The sequence below is a fragment of the Canis lupus genome, chromosome 1 (assembly GCF_003254725.2).
Source record: "Canis lupus dingo isolate Sandy chromosome 1, ASM325472v2, whole genome shotgun sequence".
Taxonomy (NCBI): domain Eukaryota; kingdom Metazoa; phylum Chordata; class Mammalia; order Carnivora; family Canidae; genus Canis; species Canis lupus.
The window spans coordinates 2,807,739-2,825,116 of record NC_064243.1 but is presented as its reverse complement, the minus strand read 5'-3'; the positions used below and the strand labels follow the sequence as shown (position 1 = coordinate 2,825,116).

At 47.9% G+C, this 17,378-nt stretch overlaps 1 protein-coding gene across 7 annotated transcripts in view; it reads left to right on the top strand.

Moving 5' to 3' along the window:
- Nucleotides 1-17,378, top strand: part of ZNF236 (zinc finger protein 236) — a 104,070-nt gene that overhangs the window by 63,371 nt on the left and 23,321 nt on the right. For all 7 annotated transcript variants that reach the window (XM_025421968.2, XM_049111673.1, XM_049111668.1 and 4 more), the window contains 11 exons: nucleotides 125-223; nucleotides 687-838; nucleotides 2,365-2,468; nucleotides 4,665-4,816; nucleotides 6,110-6,322; nucleotides 8,561-8,843; nucleotides 11,760-11,863; nucleotides 13,578-13,943; nucleotides 14,637-14,782; nucleotides 14,877-15,117; nucleotides 15,534-15,713. In XM_025421968.2, the coding sequence (XP_025277753.1) occupies nucleotides 125-223; nucleotides 687-838; nucleotides 2,365-2,468; nucleotides 4,665-4,816; nucleotides 6,110-6,322; nucleotides 8,561-8,843; nucleotides 11,760-11,863; nucleotides 13,578-13,943; nucleotides 14,637-14,782; nucleotides 14,877-15,117; nucleotides 15,534-15,713 (2,040 nt within the window). The remainder of the gene's footprint in view (nucleotides 1-124; nucleotides 224-686; nucleotides 839-2,364; nucleotides 2,469-4,664; nucleotides 4,817-6,109; nucleotides 6,323-8,560; nucleotides 8,844-11,759; nucleotides 11,864-13,577; nucleotides 13,944-14,636; nucleotides 14,783-14,876; nucleotides 15,118-15,533; nucleotides 15,714-17,378) is intronic.

The following is a 17,378-nucleotide window of genomic DNA, read 5'->3' as shown; positions in this document are numbered from 1 at the left end:
CTATTGTCTTTTCAAAATAAGGAAGCTAGTGTTTGAAAACTCACTAATACATCCTTTTGGACAGAGTGGTAGATCTCACTGTTGGAAATCGATGACTCCCCTTCTGTCTGCATCTTTATCTCAGACAGGTTCGTGGCCCCGCCCGCTCTGCAAGGGCACATGGACCAGTTTGAGGAGCAGGCGCCAGCACAGCAGTCCTTCGAACAGGCTGGCTTGTCGCAGGGTCAGTGACGGGCCCCCTGTGGGCATTGAGGCAAGCTGCTCCGGGGGCGGCTGGATTTTATAGCAGCCTACGTGTTTGTTTTCAGGCCCTTCTGAAATTGATCATTTCAGCCGATAACTTTTGGCCTGGATTGCTCATGTGTGCGTGTGCGTATGTATGTGCGTGTGCTGTTTGCGGTGGGCTCGGGTTGTCTGGAAGTACCTGTAGTAACCATCTGCATGTCGTTTGTGGCTGAGACAGTGACTGAATAGAAGTAGGGGTGGGGGAAGCCGCGCATGGCCGGCTTGTCTGGGAGCCTGTGCGACAGGGTTGTGGGTACACGTTCCTAGGGCCTGCTGGGAAAAGCTAACCCTGATTCTAAGTCAGAAGGCAGAAATCTTTATCTGTAAAGCCAACTTTTTGGTCTTTTTTTGGTGTGACTGTCGTATTTTTTGTCAAACTCATATTTTTTGTCTTGTTTCAGGCTTTACCGTGACTGATACGTATAGTCAGCCAACCCCGTTTGCACCCGTCCAGCAGCTACAGGACTCCAGCACACTGGAATCTCAAGCCCTATCCACCAGCTTCCATCAGCAGAACCTACTGCAGGTCCCTAGCTCTGACGCTATGAACGTAGTGAGTGTCCATGGGAGGGGCGCTTGTCGTTGGCTGGCACATTCTGTTTTACTTGTCACTGTACTCATGCTCATTCTGCTTATGTAGAAGGATGTGCTGACTTTTTGTGGCCACGGTGATTGTATCATCTGGGAGGCTGAGATGCTCACATACACGTCTTTTCCCTTCAAACATTTATATTTTACTTAAAGACTTAAGTCCCATGACATAAGATTTTACCTTTGGGTTATAAGTCAGGAAAGTCAGTAAAGCATCATGTAATAAATATGAGGGGTATTATGTTGCTTTAGTGACATGGCCTAAATGGTTTTATTGGTGGAATCTTAAATGTGGAACCTTAGCATGAAAATACTAAGAATGCTGACATACTAAAAATAAATATTCAAACACATGATTTAAAATTTCCACTCAGTCTAGTTGGAAACATCTAAATTTTGGTTTTGGTTTTGATTTTCCAATTTTTGGGAAAGTTTCAATAGACATGGAAATGATTGGACAATCGTTTTCTTTTTTAAAAAAATTTTATTTATTAGAGAGAGCGCGCACGTGCACGCATGCACAAGATGGCAGAGCAGCAGGTAGAGGGAGAAGGAGAAGCAGGCTCCCTGCTGAATAGGGATCTTGATACGGGCTCGATCCCAGGAGCCTGGGATCATGAACTGAGTTGAAGGTGTTAACTAACACCCCCCAGGCGCCTCTAATCAATTGTTTTCATTCTTTACAAGCCACCATTGAAAGAGAACAGGGCCACTGTTGGTAGCTTCTCCTGGACCCTCAGAGCACATTTTCGTAGAGTAGAAAGCACGTCATTTAGATGCTGAATCTGGGCAGTGGGGAGCATGCCATGTGGTGGTGGCTTGCCCTTCGCTGCAGAGCCTCTGAATACAGCTGTGCACGCACCCAGGGTGCTCGTGGCAGAAGTCAGGTGAGCAAGTTGCCATGACAGGTAGGCTCTTGCTGTTCAGTCCTGGCCTGTTCTGCATGTTCTCAAGGTCAGCTCCCCTCTGTCCTGTGAGCATCAGTACTTTCTGGACGAGTCAGACATCCTGCACTAGATCTTTACTCAGCTCCCGCTGGGGCAGCTGGGTTGCCATACCTGTGTCAGGAAGGGATGGGGCTGACAGGACTGCTCCCCACGGGCATGCTATTTCTCCCGAGGCGGGGAACATGCTTTCTCTCCCTGTGGTTTTCTGACAAGTGAGGTAGTAGGACTTTGATTCACTCTCAGTAAGAGTAGAGCAGGTGAGGAATCTCTTACTAAGAAGTATAAAAAAATAAGGAAAGACCAATTTCATACTTGGTTAAACTTTGTATCAAAGCAAATTAATAGAAAATAAGTAATAAAATAGGTATGAAAGACTTTTATTATTAACCTAACCAAATAAGTTTCTCCTTTGAATCTGCATTTATAAACATTCATGTCCTTAGTTGTTAGTTGTTTTGCATTTATTTATAGGTATTCAGGTAGTCTGCTTTATACTTCTTCTTAAATTTCTTTATACTTCTTTATACTTCTTAAATTTTAGACCACTCGTCTGATCCAGGAGTCATCCCAGGAGGAACTGGAGCTGCAGAGTCAACGTCCACAATTCCTGGAGGACAGGGAGGATCAGAGCCGGCGCTCCTACAGGTAGGAGGGCGTCTGGGCGCTGCTGGACGCTGCTGAACAAACTGCTGTGTGCAGCGTGTGCCTCCCCCTGCCCAGGCAGCGCTGTGAACAAGGTCCATTATCATTCCCTTGTTGTTATCATTGAGGGATCTGAGACCAAAGAGGTGAGCTTGCCAAGATCTCTACAGCTTGATAGAGGACCAAGGTGAGGAGGTCACAGCCTGTGCAACTCACCTTTTCCGAGGCAGTCTCCTGTTACCCTGGAAGCCCTTGCTACCATATTTTAGTTAAACCACATTCAGGGTTCTTTGTCATCTTTATACGTAACAAGCACAAGGCACAGTGCTTGCAATGACAGTTTGTAAATGCAGCTGCTCGTCTTTCAGGCAGCCATTTGTTCGGCACTGCATTCTGCATGCCTTCTAGGTGCCATGTGTGATCTGGACGCTGGAAGGACATGGCTGACAGATAGATGGCTGCCTCAGGACGCCAGGACCAGGACACGCACAGGGAATAAGACAAACGTGGTTTTACAAAACTGAATGCGAGCATCCACATCATCTGAAAAGCAAGAGGAGTATTGTTTTTATGGAGATAGTCTTGGCTCCATAACATTGTAATAATTTTTTTATTTGCTTAAAATACTTCTGAAAGTCTAATGATTTTTTTCCCGAAGCCATTTAACCAAAAAAATACTGTATAGTTACGCTTTAAAAATGGTGAGCTGTCTTACCTCAAACAGGTGGTCCCAATTGAGGTTTTTGAGAATGGCTGAGGTTTGCTAATGTCATGAGGAGAACAGTGTTTGAGAGGCTGAGTCACCTTCTCACATGCTCATGGGATTTGTCCCTCATGCAAGATCTTGAGTTCCTTGGGCTGGTGTTCTTGTGCAGCAGATATCTTACCTTTGGAAGTGTGTCATCCTGAGATCATCTTGAATTTGCAGAAATATAACTGTGTTAGAGCCACGCTTCCTCATTTGGGGGGAATCCATGGATGCTGAGGGAGATACACACAGCTGGACTTCAGGATTTCTGCGACTGTCCTGATATTTTATTTACACTTTCATCTATTGAGCAAGTATTCTCCTGCCAATGTTTAATTAGGATTTAGCATTGATACTTTTAAGTGCAATTAATCACATGTTTTTTCAGGATTCTTCCTTTGTGACATCTGCTTAGGTATTTGTGGCCTTCTAGGCTTGCATCATTCATACATTTATTCAACATTTGTTAATAGTCCATGATATGCCAACCACTAGGGCTGTACAGAAGAAAACCCCCTGTCCTCAGGAGTTTGCACTCTAGTGGAAAGAGATGAACAAAATGAATAAGGGAGATGCACCATAGATGTGATATTGCTGTGGGCTGTGCGGGAAGAGGCAGCAGGAGGAGCTGCCAGGTACTATGTGGGCTGCTGATGGAAGAGGCAGGTGTTGCCATCCCGGGGAGTGGCCAGAAGGTAGGACCCATGGGGTTTGTAACAGGTAGAGGTGTGAGAGGACGTGAGGTTTAAGGATGACTTCTTGGACTTCGACCCAAGCAACTGGAAGGAAGAAATACTATCCCTGGAAAGGGGGAGACTTTTGGGGGAGCAGGCCTGGTGCTAAGGCCAAGATTTGGTTTTGTGTCGTTAGGGTTGATATTTGAGAAGAGGGGTCACGTAGGTTCGTCATACCAGGTTGGGATTAAGGGGAGAGGTCTGGCTGGAATCACGCAATTGGGAGCTCTCAGTATATAGGCTAATATTTAAAGCCATGAGGGTGCATGTCCATAAAAAAAGGAGAATCTGTTTTGTCAAGTATTTTATAAACCTAAAGAGTATATGAGTTAGCATTTCCAAGTGTCTGCACTCGGGAGTGAATCTGACCCTGAGGTGATGGAAGATTTCACAGTGTTTTGTATGGCTTAGTAAGGAAATGAGTACATAATAAACTTTTCTCCTGTTAGTATCTGATTATCAGATAAAATGCCTGCTGGGGGATTGCTGTAGGATTTGCTGATATTGAAATAATAAAATATATGTAAGATTACAGATACCTTGAGCAGAATTTGATCCAACAAATTATTATTGCTAGTATTTGATAATTTCTTAGATGTTGGCGAGTACACCCTATTGTGGTAACACTTGGGCCCAATTGTTGAGTGATCACTGGTGAAGACTGTTTGTGTTCCTCCAGTCTCCGATGTCACCCTTGTAATTGTGCTGTGTTTATAGGTGTGAGTACTGCAACAAAGGCTTTAAGAAGTCTAGCCACCTGAAGCAGCATGTGCGGTCCCACACTGGTGAGAAGCCCTACAAGTGCAAGCTCTGTGGACGCGGCTTTGTTTCCTCCGGGGTCCTCAAGTCTCACGAGAAGACACACACAGGTCATTGTCTGCCTGGCACGGGGGCCTTCTGGTTTCCAGGATTTTCACAGAGGGTTGTGGCCGTCACTGCCACCTCATCCTAGAACATTTCCATCATAGCCAAAAGAAGCTCTGTACCTGTGAGCGGTACACTCCCCATTTTGCCTCGATGCCCTGCCCTAGGCAGCTTTCCATCTCTGTGGAACGTCTGTTCTGGACATGCCGTATAAATGGAAACATGCAGATAGGGCTCCCTTTCCTGAGCATGTGTGCAGGGTTCTTCCACACTGTAGCCAGCACCAACACCTCGTTCCTTCGTGTAGCTTTGTGTGGAGGGACCACCTTTTATTCCTCCATTATCTGTCATTGGACGTTTGGGTAGTCTCCATCGTTAGGCTCCTGGGAATTATCCTGCTGTGAACATGTGTGGCTTGGTCCTGTGGTAACTCAGTGTAAACCCTTGAGTTGATCTGACTTTTCCACAGTGGCTGCACCATTGTGTTTGTCCACCCGTGATGGACAAGGGTTCCCAGCTCATGCTCTGCTCAGCACTTGGTGTTGCTTTTCCTTCTCCCATGACCATCCTTAGTGTGCCATGGAATCTACTCATGGGTTTCATTTGTACCTCTCTAGGGGCTGACAATTTGGAACTTCCTACAGTGTGTGTATTGAGAAGCAGCTCTTCTAATCCTGTGTCATTTTACATTAGATTCTTGGCAGTCTTACTGTTGAGTTGTTTAAAGAATTTTCAATACATTATCAGATACAGGATTTGCAGTTTTAAATCTGTTACTTTTATCTGTTCATTAAATTCAGTATGTTTATTGGGTAATGTATGTTTCATTACCCGTGTATTCTGTATAAGGCTTCATTTGAAAATAGAAACATACTGACAGAACAAGGGCAGGCTCTGCTCTGTAGGATTAGTCACAGTTGGTGGTCGCAGGCACAGGAAGATGGGCAGAGGGCAGGTGTGGCGAGGGCCAGCTGGAACTCCCTGCAGCAGAGGGGAGCCTGCACAGCTTCGATGAGGAGCCGTGGCTGATTGTCGTGGTGGTGCGATGTAGCTGAAGTGTCAGTGATGGAGGGGCAGAGAGAACCTGGCACTTGTTTAGAGCAATGCTCTCGTGGCCTTAATTCCACTAGTGAATTAGTAGTAAGACTCTGTGTCTATTTCCATATTCTTAAAATAAGACCAGGGCAATAAACTGTCTTCAGTTTTGTGGCTTATCAAAAATATCTTTGTTTGCATTTGACTACTTTTGCTTTTAAGTAATGAAATATGTTTTTTTAACCTTGTTTCTGTTGCCACAGGAGTAAAGGCATTCAGCTGCAGTGTTTGCAACGCCTCATTCACGACCAATGGCAGCCTCACCAGGCACATGGCCACGCACATGAGCATGAAGCCTTACAAGTGTCCGTTTTGTGAGCAGGGCTTCCGGACCACAGTGCACTGTAAGAAGCACATGAAGAGGCACCAGGCCGTCCCCTCTGCTGTGTCAGCAACAGGAGAGGCCGAAGGAGGAGGTACTGCCCATCGTTGATTCGAGGTTCAATAGCCAGATGCTAGAGGACTGATAGATGAGTGTACACATCACTTTTAAAACTAGTTTATTTTCTGACTATGACAGCAATATGTACTCTCGGGGAAAAGATGCAGGAGGAGCAGAGAAGGAAGCTACCTCAGTAGTCACCACACCCCAGGCATGCGTGGAGGTTGTGATGATAATTTCTTGACAGAGGCCTTTTGCCTCACAGTGTCATGGTCCACTTGGTTTTCCCTCTGCTGGTGTCTGTCGTGGACGGATATGGTACTAAACACAAATCTGCCTTGGTTCCAGGGATGACATGGAAGTCCTCCTATTCGGTTCCATAATTCCCCGTTGATGGATGAGTGCTTTCCATCCACGTGTGTCCCTGAGCAAGAGCAGCAGTTAGGGAGTGCCGTACCCCTCCACACGCCTGTGGAGCTAGCGCAGTGTTAAGACAGGCGGGTTAGTGCACCTTCCACTGTGTACGTGCCGTCATCCTAGGAATATCCTTTCTTCTTAGCATGTCCCACAAGTGAAACGTTGGGATTAAGAATGTGCAGTTGTCTGTACTGACCATACAGCATTTTAGCGCTGTGACGTGGCTGGCACTTGATGTCTGTGGGGTGTGATAAGGCCAGGGTGTGAGCGTTGGGTGGGCTGATGGCTCATTGCCTTCTTCCCCATGTGCTCTGTGCTCACCTGGCCTCCAAGTCACGGTTGTCTCTGGTGTGCTCAGCTGAAGCAACAGCCCTATAGCTTTATCTTATATTTTGGGGGAAAGGTCTTTAAAATGTGGCTAACCTACCTGAAGGTGGTAACAACTCTGACTCCACCACCGAGCCGCTGCTCTGGCCTCCTCAGTAGGTAATTTTGAATGTCCATGTTTCTCACCTCTGGTACTTCCTCATGTGGCACCAACTTCTCAATCTTGTCATTCCTTGTAAAGCCTTTATTTCCACCATTGTCCTGTGATGAATGGAGGACAAGAAGAAATAACTTCTCTGCTTGCAGAGAGTTATGAAACCTAGGGCACCACATACTATTTCTGGAACCCCTCAAGGTGGAGTGCGGTGATGAACGAGCCGATGCGGCGTCCTATACTCTGCTGAGCCGTTCCCCATCATCATCAGCACCTTATGTCCTGGTGGCTCTGCCATGAGGATTGGCTGGGGCTCCTATGGCAGCCTCATCTCTGCTACATATATATTGATGCCACCTTGGCGTGTCCTGGTATTTGCCCTCTGGGATCACCGAGGAGCGGAAGCCACTGCACTACTCTCACACTGTGGGCTTTACCTTGGCATGTGTGTGAGGACAGGGCCTGTGTGGCCCCATGAGTGTCTCCTGTGTGTGTGGACAGGGGCAACATGGCCCCGTGAGTGTCCCCTGTGTGCCGTACTCCACTCCACTGCCCTTGGCCTCCCTCGGCTTCCCCATGTTGATGGTGCTCTTGGGGCTTTGAATGTTACCCATGCTGGTGGCGCCGTCCAGACCCCGCTGTCCCCCCGGTTTGCCCAGGGTTTATTGTCTCCTTCCCACTCCTTCTGTGGCTGTCTCCCTCCTGTCATTGTCCCTCTCCCCCAGCAGAGACATCCAGGTGGCTCCTGGCACTCATGGGGCACTGGCCCCTGTCCCTCTGGCTGCTGTTTATCTTGAGGTTTATTCTTCTGTTTCCTTGTCACCTGTGCCTCTGACCTCTGCTCCCAGGCAGCCTCTCTTCCTCCTCAGGTTTGTTAGACCCTCTTCTGGTTTTCTGGTTTTCTATCCCTGCACATACATCCTCCCTTCTTCCCGAGAGGTTACCTACACATATTTATTTGAGGGTTTTTTTTTTTTTTTTTTTTTTGGTAACTCGTTAGGGCCTTTTTGCTCATTTATCACTTTGGTCTTCTGTTTTGGGCTGCTGATTTTCTTTATCTGAGGATAATTCCATTTTCGCCCACATCAGTGAGTTTGTTGATGAATGCTGGTGACATGTGGACACGGGCGATTTCAGATCTCTCCACCGGGCTGGTCCTCAGGCAGGTGCTTTTGTGACAAGGTGGCCACGGTGCTGCTGCCCCGGGGACCCCGCTTGTTTCCACTGGCGGAGGGCAGGAAACCCCAGGGGCCCAAATAGAGCTTCATGAGTCATTCATTTTAAACTCTACAGACTTGTTTCGTTTCAATTTACTTGTTTTGTGAAAACTTAATTTTTTCTTAGGCTTGAATCCTTTTCCTGTGTTTTGTTTAGATGTGTGTATGGAGGAAGAGGAGGAGAATTCTGAAAGGAGCGCCTCCCGAAAAGCTCGTCCTGAGGTCATCACTTTTACCGAGGAGGAGACAGCACAGTTGGCCAAGATTCGGCCGCAGGAGAGCGCCACCGTGTCCGAGCAGGTCCTAGTGCAGTCGGCAGCGGAGAAGGACCGCATCAGTGAGATGAAGGACAGGCAGGCAGAGCTGGAGGCCGAGCCCAAGTATGCCAACTGCTGCTCCTACTGCCCCAAGAGCTTCAAGAAGCCCAGTGATCTGGTGAGGTGAGGCCGGCCAGCGCCATTCTGGGGTTTGCAAGAAGCATGTGCATGTGCCTCGGTCCTTTTGCCATGGCCAGGGAGGTCCGCTGTGGGAGCTGGTGCCTCCCAAGAGGCTGATTTGTTCCTGGTGTGGTGGTTGTAAGCTACTGTAAATTCTGGGGCTTCTGGTCAGGCTCATCTGGAATGTTGGTTAGGACCCATGTGTTCTGTAGATGCACATGTCTGCACGACTGTGGTCTACAGCACCCCTCCCCCTGTGGTTTGTTAGATCCCTGTGGTCACCATGATCCCTGGGTGAGCGACCCGCTTCCTGATCTTTGTGACAAGGCCGTGGTAGCCTAGTGTGTGTTCATGTGTCATTTATTACCAAGTGTTGTTATAATTGTTCTACTTTATTGTCAGTCATCGTTAATCTCTTGCTGCACCTATTTTAGAAATTAAACCCTATGGTAATATTATGTATGTGCAGAAAAAAACAGTATCCATAGGGTGCGGTACATCCATGCATCCAGGCATCCCCTGGGAGTGTCATAATGTATCTCCTGAGGCTAAGGGGGGCCAGCCACTGGAGGTAAAAAAAAAAAAAAAATTATTGAGGATGACATGGTGCCAGGTTTGCAGAGTGCATCAAGGACCTGCTACCCCCAGGAGTGCTGTCTACATAGGGAGCACCTGGCGGGGTAGACAGTGATGGTGTCATGGGACAGCACGTGATTGAGCCCAGTCAACCCGATAGCAGCGCCTGGCGTGAGGTCAGGTGCAGCGGGATGGTGAGGAATAGATTCAGGACCCTGAGGGCCATGGGGAGGCACAGCCCGGGGAAACGACGTGGAGGTAGAATGTTCTGTGGCACTGTGGCACAACATAGGATACTTGGGTTTTGCTCGAGGAGAGAGCTAATAGGTGGAAGGTGTAGGGCAGCATAACGCAGGGAAGGGCAGTTAGGATTTCAAGGAGGGTGATGGAGCAGGGATGCTGTCTGACTCCTCCCGACTCCCAGAGCCTCCCTCCTGACTGCAGAGTGGGTGGGAGAGGTGGGTGGCACAGTGGTTCCTGTCCAGTGAGAGTGGAAGGTGATGGCCAGCCTGCACATGTCTTCCTTTGTGGGAAGGGAAGAACACTAGTGATGGGGGTGGTGAGAGTGAGGTGGGTGAGCGGGATTAGAGTGAGCCCACAGGGAGCTGGCAGCATCCCTTCTGGGCACGCCCCAGAGGTCAGGGGATGTGATCCAGGCCGGGGAGTTAACACAGCAGAGTGTACAGCAAGGAGAGGGCCAGGCGCTGTGATGCAGTTGGGTGCAGCCTGGCAGGAGGGGAGCCGGGAGGGGAGCACCCAGGGCGGCTGTTGGGAGGAGCCGGATCAGCGTGGGGGCTGCTGGGGATCCCAGACGAGAACTGCAACGGGACCAGGGCTGTGGAGCTGGTGGAAGCCGCGCAGCATGAGTGAACGCTCTGCTGCAGACCCTTGCAAGGCTGCGGGCCTGGGGATGGCACCCAGGGGATGTCCGCCAGGACACAAGGCAGAGGCAAGGAACTGCGTGGTCATCAGCACGTAGAAACACGTCTGCTTCACCACATGGAGGGGGCTCGGCCATAAGTGTGGGACAGCTCACAGCTGATTGATCTTGTTCAGTCCTGCATTTAAACATCATGGGAAGGTGCCAGGCAGAGATGACAGGGAAGCAGAACAAAACCAAAGCAGAACAAAACCAAAGGGGCCTTCAAGTGGACACAGTCCTTCCTGCTCCCCAGAGATAGCCAGCAATGGTTTCTTGGGAACTTTTTTCCAGAAATGTCCACATGTATGTTAACATTAAGTTCTGCAATTTTATTTTTTGTCATTTTTACATATTGGGTCTGAGACATCTTTGTTAGTACCTGCACACTTATTACTTTCTTGTTAATGGTGACATCATGTTCTATGGTGGAGGGACAGCAAAGTGTATCCAGTAAACCCCTGTATGAGCATGTAGCTTTCCATGTTTGATGACTACACCAGTAGTACACGAGTATGTCACAAGCACTACACAAGTATTTCATGAGCACTACGGGAGTCCTACATGAGCACTACATGCAGACTTCATGAGCACTACACAAGCACTGCATGTGTATTTCATGAGCACTACATGAGTACTTCATAAGAACTACATGAGTACTTCATGAGTACTCAGGAGTATTCCATAAGTATTACATGAGCATACACAAGTACTTCACAAGCACTACAGGAGTGAGCACTACATGAGTACTACATGAGTATTTCATAAGTACTACACAAGCACTACGTGAGCACTGCAGGAGTACCAAATGTGCACTACATGAGTACTTCACAAACACTACAGGAGTGTTAAACAAGTACTATAGGAGTAGTACTGCGTTGAGTGTGCACCTGCGTGAGTGTCGGGCCAATGCTGACAGATGCTGCCAGCTGGCCTCCAGACAGTCTGTGTCTGAGTGATCCCAGACTGCCCCCTGCCCAGGCCCTCATCAGACTGATGGGGGAAATGATATCTTACCATTTTAAATCGCTCTTTTTTAAATGTTGAGCCTGGATGAAACCCTTCTTGGAGCTTTTATCCGTGCATGTTTCTTCTCTGAGTCTTGCGTTGCCCGTTCTTCCACTGATGAGACTACTGTTCTCATCATCTTGAGGTTGACCAGCACTCAGGTTTTAAAGGAAGCACTGTTTTCATTGGCCTTGCAGATTTTTTTTTTTTTTTGCTTTCTTCTGGATTTGTTTGTGGTGTTTTTGTGTAGAGTGAAGATTAAAAATGGTTTTATTTGGCCAAATTTACTCAGCCTGTACTAATACATAATTTTCATTTATAAGGGTAGTTATGAGGTTGTTTGTAAATGTATGTAAAATTAAAATGAAAAACACTTAATTGCAAATGCTTTGTAATCGCAAATGCTTTCTGGCTAGGCATGTTCGGATCCACACTGGAGAAAAGCCATACAAATGTGATGAATGCGGGAAGAGCTTTACTGTTAAGTCCACCCTAGACTGCCATGTGAAGACGCACACAGGTAAGGGTGAGCACCTGCATCCTATATACGGGCCTTACAATGGCTTTATATTTGTTCCTGTGTATCTTGCTCACAGAGATACTTTCAAAATCATAGAAAGCTTAAAAATCATGAATCATGAAGAAGTGGGTGTAGAAGGATTTTTGATTCCTGACCTGGGGAATACGATCCAGTTAACACTGGAAATGGAGCTGGGTCTCAATGCCAGGTTATAGCTTGTCTTCTATTCTTATTCAGACTTGAACACTTCTGTTAAGAAAATTGCTTCTTAGTCTCATTTAGGCCAAAGAGATTTGGTTTGTTGAGATTTTACAAGATCTGATGATTGAGCAAATCTGATTGCAGTTATCGGGTAATAATTCTTTTTATGTGGGGAAGAAAGGTCATAAAGGAAAAACAATGTACAGTTTAAGTGGCCATTTTTTTCTTCATCTCATTTGTGGAACTGAAGGTGAATTGTCCTCATGAACATGTATTGAGGCTTTGCTTCTTGGTGTGCACAGGCTGTCCCAGTGGGAAGGGGGCAGGGGTAGGCTCTGCACCTCTGCCGGGATGGAGGTCTGTCTCCACTTTGAGCCACTTCTCTGAGCCTCCAGGTATTGCATAGAAAGACGCACGTAGCAAACATCAGGAAATGGTAGAGGATTATGGTCCTTGAACTGATTTATGTTCTTAATTTTTGGTTACCAGCAGAACTGACCAAAAACATACAAAGGAAGTTTTACACATTTATGTAAAGGCCTATGATTTTTTTGTTAGGTTAACAATTGGAATTAAATGGATATGTGAGTTGATGTGTCTTCTGTGGGGAGTGTCTCCTGTCGCTTTGTTACGCACTGTGTATTGGTCCCTCTTGGGTGATTACTGTGAGCTGCCGAAGACCAGGAGGGGTCTGTTCTGTGTCCCAGGTCTGGTGCCAGTGGTGTTCATGATGACTCACACGTGCCGGGATGCAGGATTGGTTCCCATGCAGAGGAATAGAAAGAAAAGTCTCTGTGAGGGAAACAGCTTTCAGGCTGCCTCCTCCTCTCTGGGCTCCTTGGGTGACCTGTGTGGCCCCTGAGCAGGTTGGGAGAGCTGGCCTCCCTGGTCTGGGGTGAGTCCTGGCGTGCCCACCTTGGGGAATAAAAGTCAGTATTGGTTTTTGGGAGCCATAGAAGAAAACAGAAAACCAGAGGTCTTTGTCCTCCCAGGGCCTCTCCAGGGCAGAGTAGGCAGGTGACAGGGCACGCAGTTCACCTCCATGGCCTTCATCACGGCCTGAACACCAGAAAAGAGCTGGAGTACCAGGGGTGAGTGTGTGACCTACACTGGTGGCTCTGGAGCCCAGAGCTCATTCTGTAGGGTGCTGTCCCCCTGCGCAGCATGCTGGGTGCCCCTGTGCAGAAGATAGAGAGGTGCCAAGACATGCGTGTGTCCCTTGTGCATAGAGGTGCGGGTGACAGCGCCACAGAGCTGAACTGCTCGGGGACCCTTCTGCTGGCTTCAGGTTCAGGGTGGGCAGCAGTGCTCAGGTGCTGTGACAGCGCTGGACTCACTTTGGAGCCCCCCCACACACTTGGGAGTCTCTGCAGCAGCCCTCCTCCCTCGTGGGCGTCCTGTGCGAGTGCGGGGCTCTTGGCAAGCCTGTGGCCCCCAGGGTCCGCGCACCCCCGCCTGCATCTGCTGGCTGCACATGGACATGCCCCGCTGACCCCGGCTGGATTTTCTGCAGGTCAGAAGCTCTTCAGCTGTCACGTGTGCAGCAACGCCTTCTCGACGAAGGGCAGCCTGAAAGTACACATGCGTCTGCACACAGGAGCAAAGCCTTTCAAGTGTCCCCACTGTGAGCTACGTTTCCGTACGTCAGGGCGGAGGAAGACCCACATGCAGTTCCATTACAAGCCCGACCCCAAGAAAGCCCGGAAGCCAGTGACGCGAAGCTCATCGGAAGGCCTGCAGCCCGTGAACCTGCTCAGCCCTGCCTCCACCGACCCGAACGTGTTCATCATGAACAACTCTGTCCTAACAGGACAGTTCGATCAGAACGTGCTTCCCCAGGGGCTGGTGGGCCAGGCGCTTCTTCCTGCCTCTGTGTCAGGTGAGACGGGGAGGGGCATGCAGGGTGTGGAGCCTTTCCTTGGAAGGTCTCCAGAGAGGACAGTGGAAAGGTATAATCTCACCTTTCAGATGAGTTACCCTTGTGTTCCCTGTTCCTTCTTTCACGACATCTACTTCAGAACACTTTGACAGTTGTGTCAGCTCTCTCTCACTGGTTTGCACATGCTTTTCCTCTGCATCCTCACAGACTTAATAGTGAGGTATGTTATTTATAACCCTTCATTAACATGTGTGTGGACACAGGGGCATTCTCTCCTGCTCTTGGTCCTACTGATTGAAAAGTATTATATTTTAGCCATTTATGTGTATTGTGTACTTACACAGAGTGACTCTTACTGGCTGTCAGACTTCTCGTGTGGCTTTCTTTCTGTTTATGTGACCAGTCGAGTAATTAAAGCCCGAAAAATCATGATTATTAGTTGGGGCTCATCAGTATCCTCTCTTGGAGCCGAGTTTGTGGATGTGTTTAAATTGGATAATGTTATTAATATATTTCAGAGCATTTGTTTTGTGTTAGATAAGGTACTGTGCAGTATGAGGTAAGCATTAGTGTTTGATAACTAGGTCACATGGATGCATGTATCAAACGGGTATATAACAAGCCCTGTAGGAGAATGAGGATTTTTCCTGTTGGAGTTTTTCCAATATACAACCCTCCACGTTGTCTCTGCAGCTGGTGGTGACTGGACGGTGTCTCTGACGGACGGGAGCCTGACCACACTGGAGGGCATACAATTACAGCTGGCCGCTAACTTAGTTGGCCCAAATGTTCAGATCTCTGGAATCGATGCCTCCAGCATTAATAACATCACGTTACAGGTACGACAGTGCTCTGTGTGTCCCAGGCTTGTATGTGATCAGAGTTGTACCGAAGCATGAACTTTCTGTGACAAGTATCTCTGTTGCCTTTCAGATTGATCCAAGTATTTTGCAGCAGACATTACAACAGGGCAACTTGCTTACGCAGCCACTGCCAGGGGAGCCCGGCTTGGCCTCACAGAACAGCTCTCTCCAGACACAGGACAGCACGGTCCCAGCCAGTGTTGTCATTCAGCCCATCCCCGGCCTGTCCTTACAGCCCACAGTGACCTCTGCCAGTCTGACCATTGGCCCGCTGTCCGAGCAGGACCCAGTGATGACCACCAGCAGCAGTGGTAAGTGAGAGCCCTTGGCACCCATTGCTGGCCCAGCAGGAGGGAGGCCCAGCTGTTTGTGGACAGATACATGTTTGCACTTAGGACACTATGGTGCTGCTTTTGTCTTTGGAAAGCTCACCAAACAAATAAATGTCCTAAGCATATATAAGCTTTCCCACTGAGAAGTGATGCTTATTCACCGTATGCACACAGATGGCTGCCCACATGCAGCTCCTGTGGTCCTGTTGGCTGCCGACTTCTTTGTAAGACTCTCTTGTCTTTCTGGATGAGGGAATCAGAGATAACTGATGTTTTATTTAGAATCTTCTTTTGAAATAATAATTTCATTAAATATTAAATATTTTTAATATAAAAAAGGAAAAGTTACTATTTTTTTTAAGCCCAGGTTTGTTTTGTTTTGTAATGATGACCAGGAACACAAGACCTCTCTCAGGTGATGACATCGCAAGGCCTGGTGTCCACCTCCAGTGGCCCCCACGAGATCACCCTGACCATTAACAACTCGAGCCTGAGCCAGGTGTTGGCTCAGGCTGCTGGACCCACGGCTGCGTCGTCCTCGGGCTCTCCCCAGGAAATTACCTTGACCATTTCAGGTTAGTCACTTCATATTTTAAACCTCCTTTTCCCTGCAATTTGAGTAGATCTTGTTCATGTGTATGGGTATATATATATATTTTTTTTTCAACACTGAGTTTTACATAAAGCCAGTGCTCAATAAGCGTTTATAATATATGTGGGAAACTTAAGTTTAATGATATAGTGTCACAGTTCAAATCTAATACCAGAAATTAGAAATGAGAGTTACTCGTGTCATTTCCATGTGAATCTTGTGTGGTCATGATTTGGTTGGTGAAGAGCAGGAAGCTGTAGCTTCTTTGTCCACTTTCCTGCTCCCTTAAACTGGAGATGTGTGACTGGGATAACCTGTGTACGAGGACATTCTGGATGCCTTCCCTCCTTCTCAGACTTCTGCACAGATTGTGTAGAGCAATGTGAAATGTGCTGAGGGGCACCGAGAAGTCTATAAATGGGTAGAAAATACCCTCTGGGAGTGTAAGTTACTTGAACCTGGCAAACTAACCCTGTTGTGTCGGCCACCAAGTTACGGCATCCCTGTTTTGGGGCTGTCACATTCATGATCGGGTGGTCCTCCTGGGTCATTGATTCTCGCAGCACGTCCTGATCTAGGTCAGCCCGCAACACATTTTACAGGTGTGCCTTGCCCTCATGACTGGGACATGGTGGGATTTTTAGTTATTCTTTAGCAAGTCTGTTTTTCCATTAGCATGTATAATTATAAATGCCGTCCCTGCTAGAAAACAGTTATTGCTTCAGTGAAGTTTTGTGGACTTTTGGCAGTTTAGAAGTCATTGAAAAAGAAATTATTAAACCTTGAGTAAAAGGCAAGGATTGTGCTGAAGCTCCCCAAATTCTCTAGTACCTCTCTACTGATGCCCACGTACCTGATGTGTCAGCAGGGAGACAAAAGTGATACCCATGTACTCTGAACTTTCATCCACAGGCCTTTCGAGGATGGCTCTGCCGTGCTGATAAAAGTACTGCAGTTCTCAGTGTGCCTGTGCCCAGGCCCACCACGCACAGCTGCTTTCCTGTTTCTGTGTCTTTAGAGTGACGTGAGGATGCCAATGGTGATGGAGCAGAGTATGGTGTCCTTCTGTCTGTCAGTGCTTTTCTAGTTGCCTTGCTTTATGCCTCACTCGACAGCAGATGTTTTTAAACTAGCTTGCCTGTGTCCAGGCTTCCCAAAGCGTTCAGGTTGGGTTTCGCTGACGTGTCAGCACATTTTCCAGGTCTCAAGTTCTTGCTTGTTTCCGTACAGTTTGGTCACAGTGTGTGGTCCTCTAGCTGTGGCAGCTGGCATGCACAGGTGTAGAGAGCCCAGGGCTGGTCCCCTCCAGTGGGCAAGCGAGCCCCAAAGGCTGTGGTGCGGGGAGCCCTCACCCGGGAGAGCCCCAGCCTCACCGTTTCCCTGAGCCCCTGTGGTGGCCTGACTGCATTAAGGGAGGTTCTGGGATCCACTCATGAAGCCTCTTTCATCCACTATACATGTTTACCACCCCTGGTGGGTCCACTGCGTTGGGAAGCTTTGCAACTCAGTTGAAGTTTTATTCAACAAAGTGCGTAGCTTTGAGTGCTTAAATATTGAATTAAAATAGAACTCTTTAGAAGTACTTAAAATGCTTTATGGCTTAGAGAGTGTGAACAAATACTGTCACTGAGGGACAATGTATCTTATG